At 48.9% G+C, this 25,937-nt stretch overlaps 1 protein-coding gene across 5 annotated transcripts in view; it reads left to right on the plus strand.

The window, feature by feature from the left end:
• Positions 1-25,937, plus strand: part of LOC138754425 (pleckstrin homology domain-containing family G member 5-like) — a 116,311-nt gene that overhangs the window by 28,144 nt on the left and 62,230 nt on the right. For 3 of the 5 annotated variants that reach the window (XM_069918684.1, XM_069918685.1, XM_069918687.1), the window contains exon 1: positions 16,138-16,496. The exons of 1 other annotated variant lie outside the window; for it this stretch is intronic. In XM_069918684.1, coding sequence (XP_069774785.1) covers positions 16,452-16,496 — 45 coding nt within the window. In that variant the 5' untranslated portion in view covers positions 16,138-16,451. Of the gene's footprint in view, positions 1-16,137; positions 16,497-18,361; positions 18,449-25,937 lie in introns of those variants that run through there. One more of the 5 variants, XM_069918686.1, reaches the window with a different exon arrangement.

Raw genomic sequence — 25,937 nt, forward strand, 5'->3', positions numbered from 1 at the left:
CAGTCTGAGTCATGATGTTAGGGGGGGAAAAGAGAGAGTGCAGTCTGAGTCATGATGTTAGGGGGGGAAGAGAAAGTGCAGTCTGAGTCATGATGTTAGGGGGGCGGAAGAGAGAGTGCAGTCTGAGTCATGATGTTAGTGGGGGGAGAGAGAGTGCAGTCTGAGTCGTGATGTTAGGGGGGGGAGAGAGAGTGCAGTCTGAGTCATGATGTTAGGCGGGGGGAGTGAGAGTGCAGTCTGAGTCATGATGTTAGTGGGGGGAGAGAGAGTGCAGTCTGAGTAATGATGTTAGGGGGGAAAGAGAGAGTGCAGTCTGAGTCATGATGTTAGTGGGGGGGAGAGAGTGTGCAGTCTGAGTCATGATGTTGGGGGGGGAGAGAGAGTGCAGTCTGAGTCATGATGTTAGGGGGGAAGAGAGAGTGCAGTCTGAGTCATGATGTTGGGGAGGGGAAGAGAGAGTGCAGTCTGAGTCATGATGTTAGGGGGGGAAGAGAGAGTGCAGTCTGAGTCATGATGTTAGGGGGGGAAGAGAGAGTGCAGTCTGATTCATTATGTTAGGGGGGAAGAGAGAGTGCAGTCCGAGTCATGATGTTAGGGGGGAGAAGAGAGAGTGCAGTCTGAGTCATGATGTTAGGGGGGGAAGAGAGGGTGCAGTCTGAGTCATGATTTTAGGGGTGGGGAAGAGAGAGTGCAGTCTGAGTCATGATGTGAGGGGGGGGGAGAGAGAGTGCAGTCTGAGTCATGATGTTGGGGGGGGAAGAGAGAGTGCAGTCTGAGTCATGATGTTGGGGGGGGGAAGTGAGAGTGCAGTCTGAGTCATGATGTTGGGGGGGAAGAGAGAGTGCATTCTGAGTCATGATGTTGGGGGGGGAAGAGATAGTGCAGTCTAAGTCATGATGTTAGGGGGGAAGAGAGAGTGCAGTCTGAGTCGTGATGTTAGGGGGGAAGAGAGAGTACAGTCTGAGTCATGATGTTAGGGGGAGGAAGAGAGAGAGCAGTCTGAGTCATGATGTTAGGGGGGAGAGAGAGTGCAGTCTGAGTCATGATGTTGGGGGGGGAAGAGAGAGTGCAGTCTGAGTCATGATGTTAGGGGGGGAAAAGAGAGAGTGCAGTCTGAGTCATCATGTTAGGGGGGGAAGAGAAAGTGCAGTCTGAGTCATGATGTTAGGGGGGCGGAAGAGGGAGTGCAGTCTGAGTCATGATGTTGGGGGGGAGAGAGAGTGCAGTCTGAGTCATGATGTTATGGGGGCGGAAGAGAGAGTGCAGTCTGAGTCATGATGTTAGGGGGGAAGAGAGAGTGCAGTCTGAGTCATGATGTTAGGGGGGGGAAGAGAGAGTGCAGTCTGAGTCATGATGTTAGGCGGGGGGAGAGAGAGTGCAGTCTGAGTCATGATGTTAGTGGGGGGAGAGAGAGTGCAGTCTGAGTAATGATGTTAGGGGGGAAAGAGAGAGTGCAGTCTGAGTCATGATGTTAGTGGGGGGGAGAGAGAGTGCAGTCTGAGTCATGATGTTAGGGGGGGGGAGAGAGAGTGCAGTCTGAGTCATGATGTTAGGGGGGAAGAGAGAGTGCAGTCTGAGTCATGATGTTAGGGGGGGAAGAGAGAGTGCAGTCTGATTCACGATGTTAGGGGGGAAGAGAGAGTGCAGTCCGAGTCATGATGTTAGGGGGGAGAAGAGAGAGTGCAGTCTGAGTCATGATGTTAGGGGGGGAAGAGAGGGTGCAGTCTGAGTCATGATTTTAGGGGTGGGGAAGAGAGAGTGCAGTCTGAGTCATGATGTTAGGGGGGGGAGAGAGAGTGCAGTCTGAGTCATGATGTTGGGGGGGGAAGAGAGAGTGCAGTCTGAGTCATGATGTTGGGGGGGTGGAAGTGAGAGTGCAGTCTGAGTCATGATGTTAGGGGGGGAAGAGAGAGTGCAGTCTGAGTCATGATGTTAGTGGGGGAGAGAGAGTGCAGTCTGAGTCGTGATGTTAGGGGTGGAAGAGAGAGTGCAGTCTGAGTCATGATGTTAGGGGGGAGAAGAGAGAGTGCAGTCTGAGTCGTGATGTTGGGGGGGAAGAGAGGGTGCAGTCTGAGTCATGATGTTGGGGGGGAAGAGAGAGTGCAGTCTGAGTCATGATGTTAGGGGGGGAAAGAGAGAGTGCAGTCTGAGTCATGATGTTGGGGGGGAAGAGAGAGTGCAGTCTGAGACATGATGTTGGGGGGGAAGAGAGAGTGCAGTCTGAGTCATGATGTTGGGGGAAGAGAGAGTGCAGTCTGAGTCATGATGTTAGGGGGGGAAGAGAGAGTGCAGTCTGAGTCATGATGTTAGGGGGGGAAGAGAGAGTGCAGTCTGAGTCATGATGTTAGGGGGGTGAAGAAAGAGTGCAGTCTGAGTCATGATGTTAGGGGGGGAAGAGAGAGTGCATTCTGAGTCATGATGTTGGTGGGGAAGATATAGTGCAGTCTAAGTCATGATGTTAGGGGGGAAGAGAGAGTGCAGTCTGAGTCGTGATGTTAGGGGGGAAGAGAGAGTACAGTCTGAGTCATGATGTTAGGGGGAGGAAGAGAGAGAGCAGTCTGAGTCATGATGTTAGGGGGGAGAGAGAGTGCAGTCTGAGTCGTGATGTTAGTGGGGGAAAGAGAGAGTGCAGTCTGAGTCATGATGTTAGGGGAGGGAAGAGAGAGTGCAGTCTGAGTCATGATGTAAGGGGGGGGAAGAGAGAGTGCAGTCTGAGTCATGATGTTAGGGGGGGAAAAGAGAGAGTGCAGTCTGAGTCATGATGTTAGGGGGGGGGGAAGAGAGAGTGCAGTCTGAGTCATCATGTTAGGGGGGGGAGAGAGAGTGCAGTCTGAGTCGTGATGTTAGGGGGGGAAGAGAGAGTGCAGTCTGAGTCATGATGTTAGGGGGGGGAAGAGAGAGTGGAGTCTGAGTCATGATGTTGGGGGGGGGAAGAGAGAGTGCAGTTTGAGTCATGATGTTAGGGGGGGAGAGAGAGTGCAGTCTGAGTCATGATGTTAGGGGGGAAGAGAGTGCAGTCTGAGTCCTGATGTTAGGGGGGGGAAGAGAGAGTGCAGTCTGTGTCATGATGTTAGGGGGGGGAGAGAGAGTGCAGTCTGAGTCGTGATGTTAGGGGGGGGGAAGAGAGAGTGCAGTCTGAGTCGTGATGTTAGGGGGGGAAGAGAGAGTGCAGTCTGAATCATGATGTTAGGGGGGGGAGAGAGAGTGCAGTCTGAGTCGTGATGTTGGGGGGGGGAGAGAGAGTGCAGTCTGAGTCCTGATGTTAGGGGGGGAAGAGAGAGTGCAGTCTGAGTCATGATGTTAGGGGGGGAGAGAGAGTGCAGTCTGAGTCGTGATGTTAGGGGGGGAAGAGAGAGTGCAGTCTGAGTCATGATGTTAGGGGGGGGGAAGAGAGAGTGCAGTCTGAGTCATGATGTTAGGGGGGAGAGAGATTGCAGTCTGAGTCATGATGTTAGGGGGGGGAAGAGAGAGTGCAGTCTGAGTCATGATGTTGGGGGAGGGAAGAGAGAGTGCAGTCTGAGTCATGATGTTAGGGGGGGAAGAGAGTGTGCAGTCTGAGTCATGATGTTAGGGGGGGAAGAGTGAGTCCAGTCTGAGTCATGATGTTAGGGTGGCGGAAGAGAGAGTGCAGTCTGAGTCATGATGTTAGGGGGGGAAGAGAGAGTGCAGTCTGAATCATGATATTAGGGGGGGGCAGAGAGAGTGCAGTCTGAGTCATGATGTTAGGGGGGAAGAGAGAGTGCAGTCTGAGTCATGATGTTGGGGAGGGGAAGAGAGAGTGCAGTCTGAGTCATGATGTTAGGGGGGGAAGAGAGAGTGCAGTCTGAGTCATGATGTTAGGGGGGGGAAAGAGAGAGTGCAGTCTGAGTCATGATGTTAGGGGGGAAGAGAGAGTGCAGTTTGAGTCATGATGTTCGGGGGGCGGAAGAGAGAGTGCAGTCAGAGTCATGATGTTAGGGGGGGAGAGAGAGTGCAGTCTGAGTCATGATGTTATGGGGGCGGAAGAGAGAGTGCAGTCTGAGTCATGATGTTAGGGGGGAAGAGAGAGTGCAGTCTGAGTCATGATGTTAGGGGTGGAAGAGAGAGTGCAGTCTGAGTCATGATGTTAGGGGGGAGAAGAGAGAGTGCAGTCTGAGTCGTGATGTTGGGGGGGAAGAGAGGGTGCAGTCTGAGTCATGATGTTGGGGGGGAAGAGAGAGTGCAGTCTGATTCATGATGTTAGAGGGGGAAGAGAGAGTGCAGTCTGAGTCATGATGTTAGGGGGGGAAGAGAGAGTGCAGTTTGAGTCATGATGTTAGGGGGGCGGAAGAGAGAGTGCAGTCTGAGTCATGATGTTAGGGGGGGAGAGAGAGTGCAGTCTGAGTCGTGATGTTAGGGGGGGAAGAGAGAGTGCAGTCTGAGTCATGATGTTAGTGGGGGGAAGAGAGAGTGCAGTCTGAGTCATGATGTTAGGGGGGTGAAGAAAGAGTGCAGTCTGAGTCATGATTTTAGGGGTGGGGAAGAGAGAGTGCAGTCTGTGTCATGATGTTAGGGGGGGAGAGAGAGTGCAGTCTGAGTCATGATGTTGGGGGGGGGAGAGAGAGTGCAGTCTGAGTCATGATGTTGGGGGGGGAAGTGAGAGTGCAGTCTGAGTCATGATGTTAGGGGGGGAAGAGAGAGTGCAGTCTGAGTCATGATGTTGGGGGGGGAAGAGAGAGTGCTGTCTGAGTCATGATGTTGGGGGGAAGTGAGAGTGCAGTCTGAGTCATGATGTTGGGTGGGAAGAGAGAGTGCAGTCTGAGACATGATGTTGGGGGGGAAAAGAGAGTGCAGTCTGAGTCATGATGTTGGGGGAAGAGAGAGTGCAGTCTAAATCATGATGTTAGGGGGGGAAGAGAGAGTGCAGTCTGAGTCATGATGTTAGGGGGGGGAAGAGAGAGTGCAGTCTGAGTCATGATGTTAGGGGGGGAAGAGAGAGTGCATTCTGAGTCATGATGTTGGGGGGGAAGAGATAGTGCAGTCTAAGTCATGATGTTAGGGGGGAAGAGAGAGTGCAGTCTGAGTCGTGATGTTAGGGGGGAAGAGAGAGTACAGTCTGAGTCATGATGTTAGGGGGAGGAAGAGAGAGAGCAGTCTGAGTCATGATGTTAGGGGGGAGAGAGAGTGCAGTCTGAGTCGTGATGTTAGTGGGGGAAAGAGAGAGTGCAGTCTGAGTCATGATGTTAGGGGAGGGAAGAGAGAGTGCAGTCTGAGTCATGATGTAAGGGGGGGGAAGAGAGAGTGCAGTCTGAGTCATGATGTTAGGGGGGGAAAAGAGAGAGTGCAGTCTGAGTCATGATGTTAGGGGGGGAAGAGAAAGTGCAGTCTGAGTCATGATGTTAGGGGGGCGGAAGAGTGAGTGCAGTCTGAGTCATGATGTTAGTGGGGGGAGAGAGAGTGCAGTCTGAGTCGTGATGTTAGGGGGGGGAGAGAGAGTGCAGTCTGAGTCATGATGTTAGGCGGGGGGAGAGAGAGTGCAGTCTGAGTCATGATGTTAGTGGGGGGAGAGAGAGTGCAGTCTGAGTAATGATGTTAGGGGGGAAAGAGAGAGTGCAGTCTGAGTCATGATGTTAGTGGGGGGGAGAGAGAGTGCAGTCTGAGTCATGATGTTAGGGGGGGGGAGAGAGAGTGCAGTCTGAGTCATGATGTTAGGGGGGAAGAGAGAGTGCAGTCTGAGTCATGATGTTAGGGGGGGAAGAGAGAGTGCAGTCTGATTCATGATGTTAGGGGGGAAGAGAGAGTGCAGTCCGAGTCATGATGTTAGGGGGGAGAAGAGAGAGTGCAGTCTGAGTCATGATGTTAGGGGGGGAAGAGAGGGTGCAGTCTGAGTCATGATTTTAGGGGTGGGGAAGAGAGAGTGCAGTCTGAGTCATGATGTTAGGGGGGGGAGAGAGAGTGCAGTCTGAGTCATGATGTTGGGGGGGGAAGAGAGAGTGCAGTCTGAGTCATGATGTTGGGGGGGTGGAAGTGAGAGTGCAGTCTGAGTCATGATGTTAGGGGGGGAAGAGAGAGTGCAGTCTGAGTCATGATGTTGGGGGGGAAGAGAGAGTGCAGTCTGAGTCATGATGTTAGGGGGGGGAAGAGAGAGTGCAGTCTGAGTCATGATGTTAGGGGGGAAGAGAGGGTGCAGTCTGAGTCATGATTTTAGGGGTGGGGAAGAGAGAGTGCAGTCTGTGTCATGATGTTAGGTGGGGAGAGAGAGTGCAGTCTGAGTCATGATGTTGGGGGGGGAAGAGAGAGTGCAGTCTGAGTCATGATGTTAGGGGGGGAAAGAGAGAGTGCAGTCTGAGTCATGATGTTGGGGGGAAGAGAGAGTGCAGTCTGAGTCATGATATTGGGGGGGAAGAGAGAGTGCAGTCTGAGACATGATGTTGGGGGGGAAGAGAGAGTGCAGTCTGAGTCATGATGTTGGGGGAAGAGAGAGTGCAGTCTGAGTCATGATGTTAGGGGGGGAAGAGAGAGTGCAGTCTGAGTCATGATGTTAGGGGGGTGAAGAAAGAGTGCAGTCTGAGTCATGATGTTAGGGGGGGAAGAGAGAGTGCATTCTGAGTCATGATGTTGGGGGGGAAGAGATAGTGCAGTCTAAGTCATGATGTTAGGGGGGAAGAGAGAGTGCAGTCTGAGTCGTGATGTTAGGGGGGAAGAGAGAGCACAGTCTGAGTCATGATGTTAGGGGGAGGAAGAGAGAGAGCAGTCTGAGTCATGATGTTAGGGGGGAGAGAGAGTGCAGTCTGAGTCGTGATGTTAGTGGGGGAAAGAGAGAGTGCAGTCTGAGTCATGATGTTAGGGGAGGGAAGAGAGAGTGCAGTCTGAGTCATGATGTAAGGGGGGGGAAGAGAGAGTGCAGTCTGAGTCATGATGTTAGGGGGGGAAAAGAGAGAGTGCAGTCTGAGTCATGATGTTAGGGGGGGAAGAGAAAGTGCAGTCTGAGTCATGATGTTAGGGGGGCGGAAGAGAGAGTGCAGTCTGAGTCATGATGTTAGTGGGGGGAGAGAGAGTGCAGTCTGAGTCGTGATGTTAGGGGGGGGAGAGAGAGTGCAGTCTGAGTCATGATGTTAGGCGGGGGGAGAGAGAGTGCAGTCTGAGTCATGATGTTAGTGGGGGGAGAGAGAGTGCAGTCTGAGTAATGATGTTAGGGGGGAAAGAGAGAGTGCAGTCTGAGTCATGATGTTAGTGGGGGGGAGAGAGAGTGCAGTCTGAGTCATGATGTTAGGGGGGGGGAGAGAGAGTGCAGTCTGAGTCATGATGTTAGGGGGGAAGAGAGAGTGCAGTCTGAGTCATGATGTTAGGGGGGGAAGAGAGAGTGCAGTCTGATTCATGATGTTAGGGGGGAAGAGAGAGTGCAGTCCGAGTCATGATGTTAGGGGGGAGAAGAGAGAGTGCAGTCTGAGTCATGATGTTAGGGGGGGAAGAGAGGGTGCAGTCTGAGTCATGATTTTAGGGGTGGGGAAGAGAGAGTGCAGTCTGAGTCATGATGTTAGGGGGGGGAGAGAGAGTGCAGTCTGAGTCATGATGTTGGGGGTGGAAGAGAGAGTGCAGTCTGAGTCATGATGTTGGGGGGGTGGAAGTGAGAGTGCAGTCTGAGTCATGATGTTAGGGGGGGAAGAGAGAGTGCAGTCTGAGTCATGATGTTGGGGGGGAAGAGAGAGTGCAGTCTGAGTCATGATGTTAGGGGGGGGAAGAGAGAGTTCAGTCTGAGTCATGATGTTAGGGGGGGGCAGAGAGAGTGCAGTCTGAGTCATGATGTTAGGGGGGAAGAGAGGGTGCAGTCTGAGTCATGATTTTAGGGGTGGGGAAGAGAGAGTGCAGTCTGTGTCATGATGTTAGGTGGGGAGAGAGAGTGCAGTCTGAGTCATGATGTTGGGGGGGGAAGAGAGAGTGCAGTCTGAGTCATGATGTTAGGGGGGGAAAGAGAGAGTGCAGTCTGAGTCATGATGTTGGGGGGAAGAGAGAGTGCAGTCTGAGTCATGATATTGGGGGGGAAGAGAGAGTGCAGTCTGAGACATGATGTTGGGGGGGAAGAGAGAGTGCAGTCTGAGTCATGATGTTGGGGGAAGAGAGAGTGCAGTCTGAGTCATGATGTTAGGGGGGGAAGAGAGAGTGCAGTCTGAGTCATGATGTTAGGGGGGGAAGAGAGAGTGCAGTCTGAGTCATGATGTTAGGGGGGTGAAGAAAGAGTGCAGTCTGAGTCATGATGTTAGGGGGGGAAGAGAGAGTGCAGTCTGAGTCATGATGTTAGGGGGGGCAGAGAGAGTGCAGTCTGAGTCATGATGTTAGGGGGGAAGAGAGAGTGCAGTCTGAGTCATGATGTTAGGGGGGGAAGAGAGGGTGCAGTCTGAGTCATGATTTTAGGGGTGGGGAAGAGAGAGTGCAGTCTGTGTCATGATGTTAGGGGGGGAGAGAGAGTGCAGTCAGAGTCATGATGTTGGGGGGGAAGAGAGAGTGCAGTCTGAGTCATGATGTTGGGGGGGGAAGTGAGAGTGCAGTCTGAGTCATGATGTTAGGGGGGGAAGAGAGAGTGCAGTCTGAGTCATGATGTTGGGGGGGGAAGAGAGAGTGCAGTCTGAGTCATGATGTTGGGGGGAAGAGAGAGTGCAGTCTGAGTCATGATGTTGGGGGGAAGAGAGAGTGCAGTCTGAGTCATGATGTTGGGTGGGAAGAGAGAGTGCAGTCTGAGACATGATGTTGGGGGGGAAAAGAGAGTGCAGTCTGAGTCATGATGTTGGGGGAAGAGAGAGTGCAGTCTAAGTCATGATGTTAGGGGGGGAAGAGAGAGTGCTGTCTGAGTCATGATGTTAGGGGGGGAAGAGAGAGTGCAGTCTGAGTCATGATGTTAGGGGGGGAAGAGAGAGTGCATTCTGAGTCATGATGTTGGGGGGGAAGAGATAGTGCAGTCTAAGTCATGATGTTAGGGGGGAAGAGAGAGTGCAGTCTGAGTCGTGATGTTAGGGGGGAAGAGAGAGTACAGTCTGAGTCATGATGTTAGGGGGAGGAAGAGAGAGAGCAGTCTGAGTCATGATGTTAGTGGGGGGAGAGAGAGTGCAGTCTGAGTAATGATGTTAGGGGGGAAAGAGAGAGTGCAGTCTGAGTCATGATGTTAGTGGGGGGGAGAGAGTGTGCAGTCTGAGTCATGATGTTGGGGGGGGAGAGAGAGTGCAGTCTGAGTCATGATGTTAGGGGGGAAGAGAGAGTGCAGTCTGAGTCATGATGTTGGGGAGGGGAAGAGAGAGTGCAGTCTGAGTCATGATGTTAGGGGGGGAAGAGAGAGTGCAGTCTGAGTCATGATGTTAGGGGGGAAGAGAGAGTGCAGTCCGAGTCATGATGTTAGGGGGGAGAAGAGAGAGTGCAGTCTGAGTCATGATGTTAGGGGGGGAAGAGAGGGTGCAGTCTGAGTCATGATTTTAGGGGTGGGGAAGAGAGAGTGCAGTCTGAGTCATGATGTTAGGGGGGGGAGAGAGAGTGCAGTCTGAGTCATGATGTTGGGGGGGGAAGAGAGAGTGCAGTCTGAGTCATGATGTTGGGGGGGGGAAGTGAGAGTGCAGTCTGAGTCATGATGTTAGGGGGGGGAAGAGAGAGTGCAGTCTGAGTCATGATGTTGGGGGGGAAGAGAGAGTGCAGTCTGAGTCATGATGTTAGGGGGGGGAAGAGAGAGTGCAGTCTGAGTCATGATGTTAGGGGGGGGCAGAGAGAGTGCAGTCTGAGTCATGATGTTAGGGGGGAAGAGAGGGTGCAGTCTGAGTCATGATTTTAGGGGTGGGGAAGAGAGAGTGCAGTCTGTGTCATGATGTTAGGTGGGGAGAGAGAGTGCAGTCTGAGTCATGATGTTGGGGGGGGGAGAGAGAGTGCAATCTGAGTCATGATGTTAGGGTGGGAAAGAGAGAGTGCAGTCTGAGTCATGATGTTGGGGGGGGAAGTGAGAGTGCAGTCTGAGTCATGATGTTGGGGGGGGAAGTGAGAGTGCAGTCTGAGTCATGATGTTAGGGGGAGGAAGAGAGAGTGCAGTCTGAGTCATGATGTTGGGGGGGAAGAGAGAGTGCAGTCTGAGTCATGATGTTGGGGGGAAGAGAGAGTGCAGTCTGAGTCATGATGTTGGGGGGGAAGAGAGAGTGCAGTCTGAGACATGATGTTGGGGGGGAAGAGAGAGTGCAGTCTGAGTCATGATGTTGGGGGAAGAGAGAGTGCAGTCTAAGTCATGATGTTAGGGGGGGAAGAGAGAGTGCAGTCTGAGTCATGATGTTAGGGGGGGAAGAGAGAGTGCAGTCTGAGTCATGATGTTAGGGGGGGAAGAGAGAGTGCATTCTGAGTCATGATGTTGGGGGGGAAGAGATAGTGCAGTCTAAGTCATGATGTTAGGGAGGAAGAGAGAGTGCAGTTTAAGTCATGATGTTGGGCGTGGAAGAGAGAGTGCACTCTGAGTCATGATGTTCGGGGGGGGAAGAGAGAGTGCAGTCACAGTCGTGATGTTAGGTGGGGAAGAGAGAGTGTAGTCTGAGTCATGATGTTGGGGGGGGGGAAGAGAGAGTGCAGTCTGAGTCATGATGTTAGGGGGGAAGAGAGAGTGCAGTCTGAGTCGTGATGTTATGGGGGAGGAGAGAGTACAGTCTGAGTCATGATGTTAGGGGGAGGAAGAGAGGGTGCAGTCTGAGTCATGATGTTAGGGGGGGGAGAGAGAGTGCAGTCTGAGTCGTATTGTTAGTGGTGGGAAGAGAGAGTGGAGTCTGAGTCATGATGTTAGGGGAGGGAAGAGAGAGTGCAGTCTGAGTCATGATGTTAGGGGGGGAAGTGAGAGTGCAGTCTGAGTCATGATTGTAGGGGGGGGGAGAGAGAGTGCCGTCTGAGTCATGATGTTAGGGGGGAAAGAGAGAGTGCAGTCTGAGTCATGATGTTAGTGGGGGGGAGAGAGAGTGCAGTCTGAGTCATGATGTTAGGGGGGGAGAGAGAGTGCAGTCTGAGTCATGATGTTAGGGGGGAAGAGAGAGTGCAGTCTGAGTCATGATGTTAGGGGGGAAGAGAGAGTGCAGTCTGAGTCATGATGTTGGGGAGGGGAAGAGAGAATGCAGTCTGAGTCATGATGTTAGGGGGGAAGAGAGAGTGCAGTCTGAGTAATGATGTTAGAGGGGAAGAGAGAGTGAAGTCTGAGTCATGATGTTGGGCGTGGAAGAGAGAGTGCAGTCTGAGTCATGATGTTCGGGGGGGGAAGAGAGAGTGCAGTCACAGTCGTGATGTTAGGGGGGGGAAGAGAGAGTGCAGTCTGAGTCATGATATTGGGGGGGGAAGAGAGAGTGCAGTCTGAGTCATGATGTTAGGGGGAAGAGAGAGTGCAGTCTGAGTCGTGATGTTAGGGGGGAAGAGAGAGTACAGTCTGAGTCATGATGTTAGGGGGAGGAAGAGAGAGTGCAGTCTGAGTCATGATGTTAGGGGGGGAGAGAGAGTGCAGTCTGAGTCGTGATGTTAGTGGGGGGAAGAGAGAGTGCAGTCTGAGTCATGATGTTAGGGGAGGGAAGAGAGAGTGCAGTCTGAGTCATGATATTAGGGGGGGGAAGAGAGAGTGCAGTCTGAGTCATGTTGTTAGGGGGGGAAAAGAGAGAGTGCAGTCTGAGTCATAATGTTAGGGGGGGAAGAGAGAGTGCAGTCTGAGTCATGATGTTAGGGGGGCGGAAGAGAGAGTGCAGTCTGAGTCATGATGTTAGTGGGGGGAGAGAGAGTGCAGTCTGAGTCGTGATGTTAGGGGGGGAAGAGAGAGTGCAGTCTGAGTCATGATGTTGGGGGGGGAAGAGAGAGTGCAGTCTGAGTCATGATGTTAGGGGGGGAGAGAGAGTGCAGTCTGAGTCGTGATGTTAGTGGGGGGAAGAGAGAGTGCAGTCTGAGTCATGATGTTAGGGGGGGAAAGAGAGAGTGCAGTCTGAGTCATGATGTTAGGGGGGGAAGAGAGAGTGCAGTCTGAGTCATGATGTTAGGGGGGCGGAAGAGAGAGTGCAGTCTGAGTCATGATGTTAGTGGGGGGAGAGAGAGTGCAGTCTGAGTCGTGATGTTAGGGGGGGAAGAGAGAGTGCAGTCTGAGTCATGATGTTAGGGGGGGAAGAGAGAGTGCAGTCTGAGTCATGATGTTAGGGGGGGAGAGAGAGTGCAGTCTGAGTCATGATGTTAGGGGGGAAAGAGAGAGTGCAGTCTGAGTCATGATGTTAGTCGGGGGGAGAGAGAGTGCAGTCTGAGTCATGATGTTAGGAGGGGGAGAGAGAGTGCAGTCTGAGTCATGATGTTAGGGGGGAAGAGAGAGTGCAGTCTGAGTCATGATGTTGGGGAGGGGAAGAGAGAGTGCAGTCTGAGTCATGATGTTAGGGGCGGAAGAGAGAGTGCAGTCTGAGTCATGATGTTAGGGGGGGAAGAGAGAGTGCAGTCTGAGTCATGATGTTAGGGGGGAAGAGAGAGTGCAGTCTGAGTCATGATGTTAGTGGGGGGGGGAAGAGAGAGTTCAGTCCGAGTCATGATGTTAGGGGGGAGAAGAGAGAGTGCAGTCTGAGTCATGATGTTAGGGGGGGAAGAGAGGGTGCAGTCTGAGTCATGATTTTAGGGGTGGGGAAGAGAGAGTGCAGTCTGAGTCATGATGTTAGGGGGGAGAGAGAGAGTGCAGTCTGAGTCATTATGTTGGGGGGGGAAGAGAGAGTGCAGTCTGAGTCATGATGTTGGGGGGGCGAAGTGAGAGTGCAGTCTGAATCATGATGTTAGGGGGGGGAAGAGAGAGTGCAGTCTGAGTCATGATGTTGGTGGGGAAGAGAGAGTGCAGTCTGAGTCATGATGTTGGGGTGAAGAGAGAGTGCAGTCTGAGTCATGATGTTGGGGGAGAAGAGAGAGTGCAGTCTGAGTCATGATGTTGGTGGGGGGAAGAGAGAGTGCAGTCTGAGTCATGATGTTTTGGGAAGAGAGAGTGCAGTCTAAGTCATGATGTTAGGGGGGAAGTGAGAGTGCAGTCTGAATCTTGATGTTGGGGGGGGAAGAGGAGTGCAGTCTGAGTCATGATGTTGGGGGGGGAAGAGAGTGTGCAGTCTGAGTCATGATGTTGGGGGGGGGAAAGAGAGAGTGCATTCTGAGTCATGATGTTGGGCGTGGAAGAGAGAGTGCAGTCTGAGTCATGATGTTCGGGGGGGAAGAGAGAGTGCAGTCACAGTCGTGATGTTAGGGGGGGGAAGAGAGAGTGCAGTCTGAGTCATGATGTTGGGGGGGGAAGAGAGAGTGCAGTCTGAGTCATGATGTTAGGGGGGAAGAGAGAGTGCAGTCTGAGTCGTGATGTTAGGGGGGAAGAGAGAGTACAGTCTGAGTCATGATGTTAGGGGGAGGAAGAGAGAGTGCAGTCTGAGTCATGATGTTAGGGGGGGAGAGAGAGTGCAGTCTGAGTCGTGATGTTAGTGGGGGGAAGAGAGAGTGCAGTCTGAGTCATGATTTAGGGGAGGGAAGAGAGAGTGCAGTCTGAGTCATGATGTTAGGGGGGGGGAAGAGAGAGTGCAGTCTGAGTCATGATGTTAGGGGGGGAAAGAGAGAGTGCAGTCTGAGTCATGATGTTAGGGGGGGAAGAGAGAGTGCAGTTTGAGTCATGATGTTAGGGGGGCGGAAGAGAGAATGCAGTCTGAGTCATGATGTTAGTGGGGGGAGAGAGAGTGCAGTCTGAGTCGTGATGTTCGGGGGGGAGAGAGAGTGCAGTCTGAGTCATGATGTTAGGGGGGGGAAGTGAGATTGCAGTCTGAGTCATGATGTTAGGGGGGGGAGAGAGAGTGCAGTCTGAGTCATGATGTTAGGGGGAAAGAGAGAGTGCAGTCTGAGTCATGATGTTAGTGGGGGGGAGAGACAGTGCAGTCTGAGTCATGATGTTAGGGGGGGGAGAGAGAGTGCAGTCTGAGTCATGATGTTAGGGGGGAAGAGAAAGTGCAGTCTGAGTCATGATGTTGGGGAGGGGAAGAGAGAGTGCAGTCTGAGTCATGATGTTAGGGGGGAAGAGAGAGTGCAGTCTGAATCATGATGTTGGGCGTGGAAGAGAGAGTGCTGTCTGAGTCATGATGTTCGGGGGGGGAAGAGAGACTGCAGTCACAGTCGTGATGTTAGGGGGGGGAAGAGAGAGTGCAGTCTGAGTCATGATATGGGGGGGGAAGAGAGAGTGCAGTCTGAGTCATGATGTTAGGGGGGAAAAAAGAGTGCAGTCTGAGTCGTGATGTTAGGGGGGAAGAGAGAGTACAGTCTGAGTCATGACGTTGGGGGGGGGAAGAGAGAGTGCAGTCTGAGTCATGATGTTAGGGGGGATGAGAGAGTGCAGTCTGAGTCGTGATGTTAGTGGGGGGAAGAGAGAGTGCAGTCTGAGTCATGATGTTAGGGGAGGGAAGAGAGAGTGCAGTCTGAGTCATGATGTTAGGGGGGGAAGAGAGAGTGCAGTCTGAGTCATGATGTTAGGGGGGGAAAAGAGAGAGTGCAGTCTGAGTCATGATGTTAGGGGGGGAAGAGAGAGTGCAGTCTGAGTCATGATGTTAGGGGGGCGGAAGAGAGAGTGCAGTCTGAGTCATGATGTTAGTGGGGGGAGAGAGAGTGCAGGCTGACTCGTGATGTTAGGTGGGGGAGAGAGAGTGCAGTCTGAGTCATGATGTTAGGGGGGAAAGAGAGAGTGCAGTCTGAGTCATGATGTTAGTGGGGGGGAGAGAGAGTGCAGTCTGAGTCATGATGTTAGGGGGGGAGAGAGAGTGCAGTCTGAGTCATGATGTTAGGGGGGAAGAGAGAGTGCAGTCTGAGTCATGATGTTGGGGAGGGGAAGAGAGAGTGCAGTCTGAGTCATGATGTTAGGGGGGGAAGAGAGAGTGCAGTCTGAGTCATGATGTTAGGGGGGGGAAGAGAGAGTGCAGTCTGAGTCATGATGTTAGGGGGGAAGAGAGAGTGCAGTCTGAGTCATGATGTTAGTGGGGGGGGGAAGAGAGAGTTCAGTCCGAGTCATGATGTTAGGGGGGAGAAGAGAGAGTGCAGTCTGAGTCATGATGTTAGGGGGGGAAGAGAGGGTGCAGTCTGAGTCATGATTTTAGGGGTGGGGAAGAGAGAGTGCAGTCTGAGTCATGATTTTAGGGGTGGGGAAGAGAGAGTGCAGTCTGAGTCATGATGTTAGGGGGGGGAGAGAGAGTGCAGTCTGACTCATGATGTTGGGGGGGGAAGAGAGAGTGCAGTCTGAGTCATGATGTTGGGGGGGGAAGTGAGAGTGCAGTCTGAGTCATGATGTTGGGGGGGAAGAGAGAGTGCAGTCTGAGTCATGATGTTGGGGGGGAAGAGAGAGTGCAGTCTGAGTCATGATGTTGGGGGGGAAGAGAGAGTGCAGTCTGAGTCATGATGTTGGTGGGGGGAAGAGAGAGTGCAGTCTGAGTCATGATGTTAGGGGGGGAAGTGAGAGTGCAGTCTGAGTCTTGATGTTGGGGGGGGGGAAGAGAGAGTGCAGTCTGAGTCATGATGTTGGGGGGGGAAGGGAGTGTGCATTCTGAGTCATGATGTTAGGGGGAAGAGAGAGTGCAGTCTGAGTCATGATTTTGGGGGTGGGGGGGAAGAGAGAGTCCAGTCTGAGTCATGATGTTAGTCGTGTGGATATTAAATGAGAGCGCAGGATGGTGACCAACGGGCGATGCCTCCCAAAGCAGGAGACAATGAGCCACTAATAAGCGAGGAAAGCAAATGGGGTGAAGGGGCAGGAAGGCCTTATGCAGAAATCTAAAACGGGGGGGGAAGAGGATGGTCAAGGCAAAATGTGGGAGAGAAGAGGGGTCAGCAGAAAGAAGGCAGGAGGGATGACACTGCACTGAACAAAGAGATCCCTCTCTCCAGACTGGGCCCAGCATCTGGCACCTGATGCTGAATGCTGGCTCGGGGGGGGGGGGGGGGGGATCCCGAGCAGTCACATACTGAGCTCTTGCTTGCAGCAGTGGGTGAGATGAACTTTCCATGTTACTCTGGGTCCAGAATGTCGAGGGTTAACTCACCTGAGGCGCTGTTTGTGTGCACAGAACCCTCAGACAGCGTGTGCTGTATCAGACAGCCCCTCCCTGAGAATCACGCACTGCTAATCATCTCCTGTTGCTGTGTTCATTGAGTTGTTGCCCAAGGGAGTTCAGGGAGAAGTACGGTGGGGTTCCTGCTCGTACAGAGAGCTAACTGCCAGCGTTTCCTGCTGCAAATCTTGTTCAGTGAGGGCTTCAGGCACCAGAAGATTGGGAATCATAACAACACTTGCATCAGAAACACTTTTATCTCGCTCCTTTGATCCAGAGGATCCAACCTCCAGACAACAGGGGCTGCTGAACTTTTTCTTTTCATTATCTTGCTTTCCTGAGGTTTTTTTTTGGAAAAATTTAAAACCGAATGTAATTGACTTTATGATAAAGCAAATGTAGCGAGACTCGAGGCCGAGCCCAGCGCAGCAGATGTCGGAGACTCCCCCCGACCCAAGGACATGCCACGACAGAGAGGTAAGTTTGGGAATGCTGCGCGGTCGGAGTCTCGGCCAGACACTTGGACTCGCTGCGAGCCGACGCATCGGCTCAGTTCCAGGTGAGCAAAGAGGTCGATGCTGGAGGTTCACCTCTCTGTTAAAAGGGAGAGCGGGCGGCTTCACAAAGAACCAGGTATGCCCAGGAATTCTGCCCGTGTCCCAGACTAGCATTATCTCCCACCCCAGCGAATAGATCAGCCGGCCCTTCATGCCCTGGATCTGTGGGATCTTGCTGTGCGCATTTGCATCATTCACAAGCTGGCCTTCATTCTTCATTTCCACACCCTGTGCCTCAGAAGGCTCAATCTTCCTTCAACCCAAATCCTCTTACCCTGGTAACCCTTCATCATTCAGAACGATTCCATTTTCTCTCTAATCCAATGGTTTCCAAACTGCCCCCTTAACTCACATTCCACCTTGAGTAATCCCTATACCATAAATGCTCTGTTCAGTAAGGGGTTGCTTAAGGTGGTAGGTGAGTGGGAAGGGAAGAGAATCATTGCTCAAGACCCAATTGTTACTGAAATATTTTGCTTGAAAAAATTCTCATTGGCCCATTTCCTTTGGAGTTATGAAACTGTGCATATAACAAGTCAATTAGGTACAATTAAAACAGTGGTTTTCAAACCTTTTTCTTTCCACTCACATTCCACCTTAAGCAATCCCTTACTAATCACAGAGCACTTAATGCACAGGGACTATTTAAGGAGGAATGTGAGTTTAGGGGGCAGGTTGAAAACCACTGCTCCAATCCCTTCATTGCCCTCTCAGCCCTTCATTTTCCCCAACACTTCCCCTGGATCTCTGGCTCTCCCCCTTCCCTTCACCTTCTGGAACTCTGCCTCCACTCTCTCCCTCACTCTCCCCACTGCCATTACCCACCCACCATCTTCCAGCCCATGACTATTTCTGCCTCCATATCTTACAGTTACATAATTGACAATGTACTCTCTGGCAGTGCCTTACTGTACATTCTAACCCAGCTCCCACTATATGGAAAAGTGATTCCTTTGGGGCAGACTGTGGAGCTTATGGGCATTGGATAGCTTGCTCTCTGATCAGACTGCAGGGAAGGCAAACAGAAACAGCCCGAGTGAATATTTTTAGGCACAAGTTCCCAGCAGCAACAAACCTGAACAATGGCCTCTTGCAGCTTGTTCCATTCTCTTTGATTTCTATTCTTCATGAAGGAAACATCTGTCCCCTGTTTAAGCTCTTAGTGAACCCTCCTCTCCGATCCATTCCTTTATAAACATCCAGTTCAGACAGATTGCAGGCAGACTGTTTCAGCAGAAAATTATACAAATTTCTTAATTCACATGAAAATATTTGGCTCAGTGCGTCTGATGAACAGTGTGTGATACATCCACCATGTGTGAGATTTACACTAAAAGGAAAAGGAATCTGTCTGAGTTACAGTGATGAACAAAGACTATTGTGTGATACTAACTCTAATGGAAGATCTGTGTGCATAACATTTATGTTTATAATAAGAACAGATGATATTTTTGCTGTAATTTTGATGATTGAGGGAAAAAAGTTGTCTGTTGAAAAAGACCTGTTTTTTTTAAATTGCTTTTGTGTATAGTCTGGTCTCTTTGATGTGGTTAGCTCCTTTGGAATTTAAGTTTTTTTTTACCCGGAAGTGTTCTTTTCCCCTCTGGGAAAACTTGGGAGAATATCCAGGGCCCCTCGGTTCCCTTGACCGTGTCTGACCTACTCCTGTCACAGCTGGTTTGGAGAAAACCTTTCCTGGGAAGTAACCATCATCCCAGGCAATGAGCACACATGACAGAAAAAAGGGAGTGGGCAGCCTCACTTTGACACCCACTGCTGAATCCACTCTTAAAAGTACTGATGTGTGCTACTGTTGCTCAAAGTACTTGAGAAGATGGAAGAAACAGACCAATCTGCTCAACACTGACCACAGTAAGACACTGTTTTCCTTCTGGAGTTGTTAAAAACATTTTGGTTTTATCTCCTTTGTTCCCCACGTGGGTTATAGAAATGGAATTTGGATTGATGCTCAGCGAATGCATTTGTCCTCTAACTTTAAATCCGCTTGTAGTTCTTGACTTCGCTTCATTAATGAGGTATGAACATCTCTGGCATTCATGACCCACCTTTCTGCTCTTGAGGAGAAATATGAGTCACCTTGTTAAATTACTTGAAACTGTTCTGTGAGAATACTCCCACTGGCCCGTTTGGTGGAGAGTTGCGGGATTTAGACATAGTACAGTGATTCAGAGTTGAATGGCATGTGTTTTGAAGGGGAACCTGAATGAGGCAGTGTTCCCATTGCAGTTAAAACAACTTCAGCTGTAAATACTTGATAGCCTCTCTGGGGCATTGAACCACCGCCTCTGCTGTCCCATCCAATGGTAACCAGAATTAAAGTTCCTGAAGTTCTCTTCACATGGTGTAACTTCCCAGGCCACAAAGGGTTGCAGGGCCAATATTCCTCAATGAAGTTATGCGACAGTGGTGTTGTGCTTCCCTTCTTGGCACAGCTGGGGATTTTACAGAGACAGATGGAGAGACCATCCTCAGTCACAATCCAAGTCAGGGATGGCAATGCCTTGTATTGTTGAGAAATTAAGTGTGCCATAAAGATGCTGGACCCACCTTGAACAATGTCCACCCTGTATATGCAGCGTTTGCAAAACCTGTGATGTTATTCCACAAAGATTAAGGCTTGTGAGTTCGGATCTGAGGGGAAACGGGTGTTTCTCTGGGGTCTGAAAGAAGACGTAGGGTGGTGTCAAATTAAGAGACCTGATTGCTTGCTTTATTGCACAATGTGAGTAGGTTGCTGCTTTGTTATAAAACAAGGGTCTGAAGTAAGTATCAACAATAAGGAAATCTACAAGCATGGAAGGTCAATCAATCAGGTGCTGGTTTCAGTGTGTTACATAACAGCTATTCTTAGAATTAGCTGCAATAAGCTGGTGACCTATGGATAGTATCAGTACAATATTCAGTTCTCTTTCTCCTGACTCTCCAATATGGAAGCACACGCATGCACTTTGCCACATTGGTGACTGGTTGCTGAGTCCGCAGCTGACTTCAGATTTGTTCTATGAAGATACATGACATCATATACAACCCCGAGATTCTTTTTTCCTAAGGGCGAGACAGAATTACTAATTAGGAGTGCAAAAAAAAAACTGTACTCAACATACACATACTGAAGGTAAAGAAAAGTACACAAACTGTAGGAAAAGTAAATAAACAAATTGTGCAATACTTAGAGGAAAAAAAGCCAACAAAGTGCAAAAGTAAGGGCTCTTAAATTAGTTTATTGTCGAGGAGTCTGATGGTGGAAGGGTAGCAGCTGTTCCTAAACCTGGTGGTGCGAGTCTTGTGGCAGCTATACCACTTTCCTGATGGCAGCAGGGAGATCAGAGTGGGTGCTGGGTAGTGTGGATCCCCGATGATCGCTGCTGCTCTCCTGTAGATGTTCTCGATGGAGGTGAGGGTTTTGCCTGTGATGTCATGGGCTGTATCCACTACCATTTGGAGGGCTTTACACTCGACGGGTATTGGTGTCCTCTTAACAGAGCGTGATGGAGCCGGTCTGTACACTTTCCACCACACATTTGGAGAAATTTGCCAGGGTTTTCGATGTCTTACCAAACCTCCGCAAACTCCTGAGGAAGTAGAGGCGCAGACATGCTTCCTTCACGATGCCATTAGTGTGTTAGGTCCAGGAAAGATCCTCCGAGATAATGACTCCCAAGAACTTAAATTTGCTCACCCTCTTCAGCTCTGATTTTCCCCCAATGATCACTGGATCGTACACTTCTGGTTTTCCCTTCCAAAAGCCAATGATCAACTCCTTGGTGGTGACATTGAGTATGAGGTTGTTGTTGGTGAACTATTCAGCCAAGTTTTCAGTCTGCCTCCTGTGTCCTGGCTCATTGCCCATTTTTGAACAACCCTCTACTGGGGTATCATCAGAGAGTTTGTAGATGGTGTTATTGTCGTACCAAGCCACAGAAATTTTACCAAATGTGGCAGGAGGCATGTGGTTGAGATTGAGCTAGATCCTCCTTGTAGCAATGAAGCCCATAATCCTGCTCAGCAAGAGGGCACTCTACCAGATCCACAGGGGTGGCAGTGAGTGTAGCGGTTAGCCGGTTTGAATCTGGAGCCGCCCGTAAGGAATTTGTACGTTCTCCCTATTTCTTCATGGGCTTCCTGCGAGTGCTCCAGTTTCCCCCCACATTTCCAAACGTACGGGAGTTGTAGTTCATTTGGGTGTAATTGGATGGCATGTGCTCGTGAGCCGGAAGGGCCTGTTACAATACTGTATGTTAACATTTTTTAAAATTATAATTTCATTTTGTGTGCAACACTTGAACTTTGCTGCAAATTCCAAGAACTTTATCAAGAATAAGAGGGAAATTAGGAAGTGAGGATTAAATAATTTCGTGACAGGGAATTTTGAAATTAACATCCAGGCCAGTCTTGCTGTGACAACACTGAAATGTATAGTATTTGGTGCTGGTGAACAATTGCTGGGAAGGCAGGAATATCTACCCACTCAAACATCTGACTTGCAAACATTTTCCATCTCCGTGGCTCCTCCATTCTCAGAAACTGTCAACTTCGGTCACAAGCAGTGAGATATTTTAGGGATGTGGGGGGTGGGGGGGGAAAGAGGGGAAAGGTTGAGAGTCACTGCTCCAGATCCAATTGTTACTGAAATATTTTGCTTGAGGAAAAATTGTGATTGGCCCATTTCCTTTGGAGTTAGGAAACTGTGCACATGATGGGTCAATTAGGTATGATTAAAACAGTGGTTTTCAACCTTTTTCTTTCCACCCACATGACACCTTAAGCAATCCCTTACTAATCACAGAGCACCGATGGTAGGTGGTGTGTGAATGGAAAGAAAAGTTTGGAAACCACTGATTTAGAGTAACCATTTCTCAATTTTTCTTTTGCTTTTGGCCCTGTGGACTTTGCTCAAGGATTATGGGTCCCCTTCGCTATGAAGTTCTCAAATTTTGGAGTTTTCTAACTGCATAAAGACATTAACAAAAAAAAATTGTGTTAAATGAGGTGAAAAGAAACCAAGGCTTTTTCCTGAATGTGCTGTCGTCGTCGTTTCCCCCCCCCCCCCCTCCCGAGGGAGGACATAGGGCCCCTGTTGAGAATGGTTGATTGACAGCAACAGGGAGAATGCAGTAATTGACAAACTCCTTTGCAATGGAGATTTTCTTTACAGTTTGTTCCGAACTACAATCAGAAACCATGTTTGGGGGGGGGGGGGGGGGAGCACTAAGTATTGGAAGCACTTGGCAGGTCAGATGGCATTTGAGGAGAGAGAATCATTTGTTAACACGTCAGATTGATGATCTTTCCTCCACATGTATTGCTTGAGTAGCTGAGAATTTCCAGGTTTCTGTTGTTTTTTAATGTCAGATTTGCAGTATTTGCAAACATTTTTTGTGGCTCTTCTGTGCTCAATTCTGGGCATCACATTTCAAACAACACATTGGCCATGGTAGAAGTAGGAGCTGACTAACTCCTGGAGACGAAAGCTTGAAGATCCATTTCAGAAACCGATAGCAAGAAATCTCCCCCCCCCCCCCAAAGAAAACAGGCCTGGGGCTGTTGGATAAAGGCCTTTGAGGAATTGGAGCAGAAATGGATGTATGGAGTTGAGATAATGATCAGCAATGATCTGATCCATTGAAAGAACATTCTCGAGGCTAATTGTCCTCTTGAGATTCTTCATTCTGAGACCCTTTAATTTCCTCCTGCAGTTCACAATCTCATTAGTCAGAGTTTAGCTTTATTGTCAGAGAACATACATGGCATCACATACAACACCGAGATTCCTTTTTCCTGCGAATGCGGCAGAATTACCACTAATCGGTAGTGCAAAAAATAAACTATACACAGCGTAAACCTGTAAACAGACAAGAGCTGTAAACGAACTGCTGTGCAATTCAGAGAGAACAAAAAGATAATCAATAAAGTGCAAAAGTAAGAGTCCTTAAATGTCTCCCTGATTGAATTTGTTGTTGGGAGTCTGACAGTGGAAGGGTAGCAGCTATTCCTGAACCTGGTGGTGGAGTCTTGTGGAACCTTGACCTCTTTCCTGATGGTAGCAGTGAGAACGGGGTGTGTGCAGGGTGGTGAGGATCCTTGATGTTTGCTGCTGCCCTCTGACTGTAGAGTTCCCTGTAGATGTGGTCAATAGTGGGGAGGGTTTTGCCTGGGCTCTGTGCACTACCTTTTGGAGAGCTTTATGCTCAGGGGTATTGGTGTTTCCAGACCAGACTGTGATGCAGCCGGTCAGCACACTTTCCACCACACCTCTGTAGAAATTTGCCAGAGTTTTTAATGTCATACCAAACGACCACAAATTCTTGAGGAAGTAGAGGCACTGACGTGCTTTCTTCATGATGCCATTGGTGCATTGGGTCTAGGAAAGAACACCCCTCAAAAACTTAAATTTAATCACCCTCTCCACCTCTGATTTTTCCCACAATGACCTCTGGATTGTATACCCCGGCTTTCCTTTCCTGAAGTCAACAATCAGCTCCTTAGTTTTGGTGTCAGTGAGTGCTTAGTTTTGGTATCAGTGAGTGCAAGGTTGATGTTGGTGTGCCATTCAGCCAAATTTTTAATCTCCATCCTATATGCTGACTCATTCCCCTTCCTTTATACAACCCACTACTGTGGTATTGTCAGCAAATTTGTACCGAGCCACACAGTCGTAAATGTACTAGAGTGGGTAGAGCAGGGTGCTGAGAACACACCCATGTGGTGCTCCAGAACTGATGGAGATTGTGGAGGAGAAGTTCTTATCAATCTTCACTGATTGTGGTCTGGAGGTGAAGAAATCCATGATCCAATTACACAATGGTGTGTTAACTCCTAGGTCTTGGAGTTTATTGATCACTTTTGAGGAGATGATGGTATTAAATGCCAAACTGTAGCTGATTTTTTTTTAAACTTTATTTATTTGTTCAAAAAACAAATAATATATGACATATGCAGAAATTAAACATGAACATGAACTTTTTTTATATATAAAAAAAAAAGAAAAGAAAAGAACCCCCCCCCCGGCCTTCAGCCAACTCTCCTAAGGAGAGCCATAAAATAGAAAAAAAGAATATTAAAGAAAAAGTTAAATATACATATTAAAATCTAGTCAATATAAACTGAAATGTAAATATTCCAAGTATAACAGCCATTATTAATAAAAAAATTATAATTATCATGCAAAACATACGTAATTTTTTCCATTATTAAACAATATTTCATCTCATTATGCCATCTTTTAACATCAATCATATTTGTATCTTTCCACGTACTATCAATACATTTTTTCACTACGGATAAAGCTAAATATACAAAAGCAAGCTGGAACTTATCTAATCCCAAACCTTTCAGAGGTTGCAAACTACCCAATAAAAATACTGTTGGATCTAAAACTATTTTAATCTTGTACAAGTATTCTAAAAATGATTGAATTTTCTTCCAAAAAGATTGTATATGTATACATGACCAAATAGAATGAAAAAAAGGTCCAACCGTATCACCACATCTAAAACACAAATCTGATTCATTAAAACCATATTTTTTTAAATTTTTCAGGTGACAAATATAATTGATGTAAAAAATTTTAATTAATCATTGCATAATGTGCATTTATCAATCTAGTTACACTATCATAACAGATATCTAACCAATCATCTTCAGAAAAAAAATAAAACCAATATCTGCTTCCCATTTAATTTTAGATCTATCCCAACTGTAGCTGATTAAGAGCATTTTGATATATGCATCTTTGCTGTCCAGGTGTTCGTGTAGAGCCAGTGAGATGGCTTCTGCCATAGACCTGTTACTGCTATAGACGAACTGGAATGGATCCATGTCACTGCTCAGACAGGAGCTGATATTCTTCATTGCCAATCTTTCAAAACACTTCACTGCTGTTGATGTAAGTGTTAGGTTTACAGAGGTGAGTTAGGAATTAGATTGAACTATCAGGCAAGAGAAATTAATCAACTCAGAAAAGCAAGTAGCAGTAGGGTTGATTACCTGAGATGGTAACATTCTCTGAAGCAGATTTTGAGAAAAACCTTTTCTTTCCACTGGCAAACCACCTCAAGTGATTCTTATGCCACAGGTGCTCTGTGATTACTAAGGTGGCATGTGAGTGGGGAAAAAAGGTTGAGAATCACTGTTCTAGACTCAGTTGTTACGGAAATATTTTGCTTTAAAAAAAAATCTGTCATTGGCCCATTTCCTTTGGAGTTATGAAACAACGAGTCATTCAGGAATGATTAAAACAATGGTTTTCAAACATTTTCTTTCCACTCACCTTAAACAATCCCTTACAAATCACAGAGCACCTATGGCACAGGTGAAAACCACTGCTCGAAAGCAAAGAATGGCTGATGTTGAGATGAGCTGTAAGGGGCAAAAAAAAAGTCATAAGATGATGAGTCTGGTGTTAGAAGATGAGAGAGTATGGCTTCAGACGCTGAGTAAAGCTCTTGACTCAGCAAGTGAGTGTGGAGATGGAAATAGTGAATCAATGACAGCACGTTGTGAATTTGGCAATTAGATGGTATGTCCTCCTTTTACAAATTTCCTGTAGGAGTGTAGCTGATCCTCAGAAACGACATGAAGTTTTTTAACCTGTGGCAACTATGCTCGGGAACCAAGTGTGGATGGTTGTTCTTGTCTTCAAAAGTACCACAAGGAATGGAGGGCTTGGACACTTTAGTTTCCTGGTGCTCCTTTATTTACACACAAGCTTGGCAGGAGATCCATCATTTCTGTAGGGAATGCAGGAGCTCCCAGTACATACAATTACATTTGTTTGAAACACCCTGCCACCATCTGACTTGACCAATCAGAGAAACAGTCTCTCCCATGTGATGAGCATTGTGCAAATTGCATCATTGTGAACCAATCCTGTAACCAGTTCACCTTTCCTCAGACATTGCTCCTGCACTTGATCTGAGGAAACTCCAGGCTGATGGAAATTTACTAGCTTGGCTGGGGTTGCCTGGCAACACAAGTTACAGGGCCCTCACTTCTCTGAATATATTTATAGCCCTCTGCATTTTTTTTTGCAAAGCATCAAGGCACATGTAGGCATTAATTAAGATTGATCAATCCGCACCCAGCTCCACCAGAGACCTTTACTTGCACACAAGGCCGCCAGACCTTCAGTAGTCAAGTATGATGCTTGCACCTGGTCAGAGGCAGAGCTGTAAGACTTCGATATTTTCAATGAAGTATGTGTAAAGAAGTTCCTTCCACTTCACGTCTGCAAGGCAATACTTCTCTGAATCCTGCCCCTGCAGCAACATGCTGCTCTCGAACACTTCCCAAAGCTTAGGAGCCGCTCATCAACATTGATGATCTAATTCACCACCATTTT

This window comes from Narcine bancroftii, chromosome 2 (assembly GCF_036971445.1).
Source record: "Narcine bancroftii isolate sNarBan1 chromosome 2, sNarBan1.hap1, whole genome shotgun sequence".
NCBI classification, from domain to species: Eukaryota; Metazoa; Chordata; class Chondrichthyes; order Torpediniformes; family Narcinidae; genus Narcine; species Narcine bancroftii.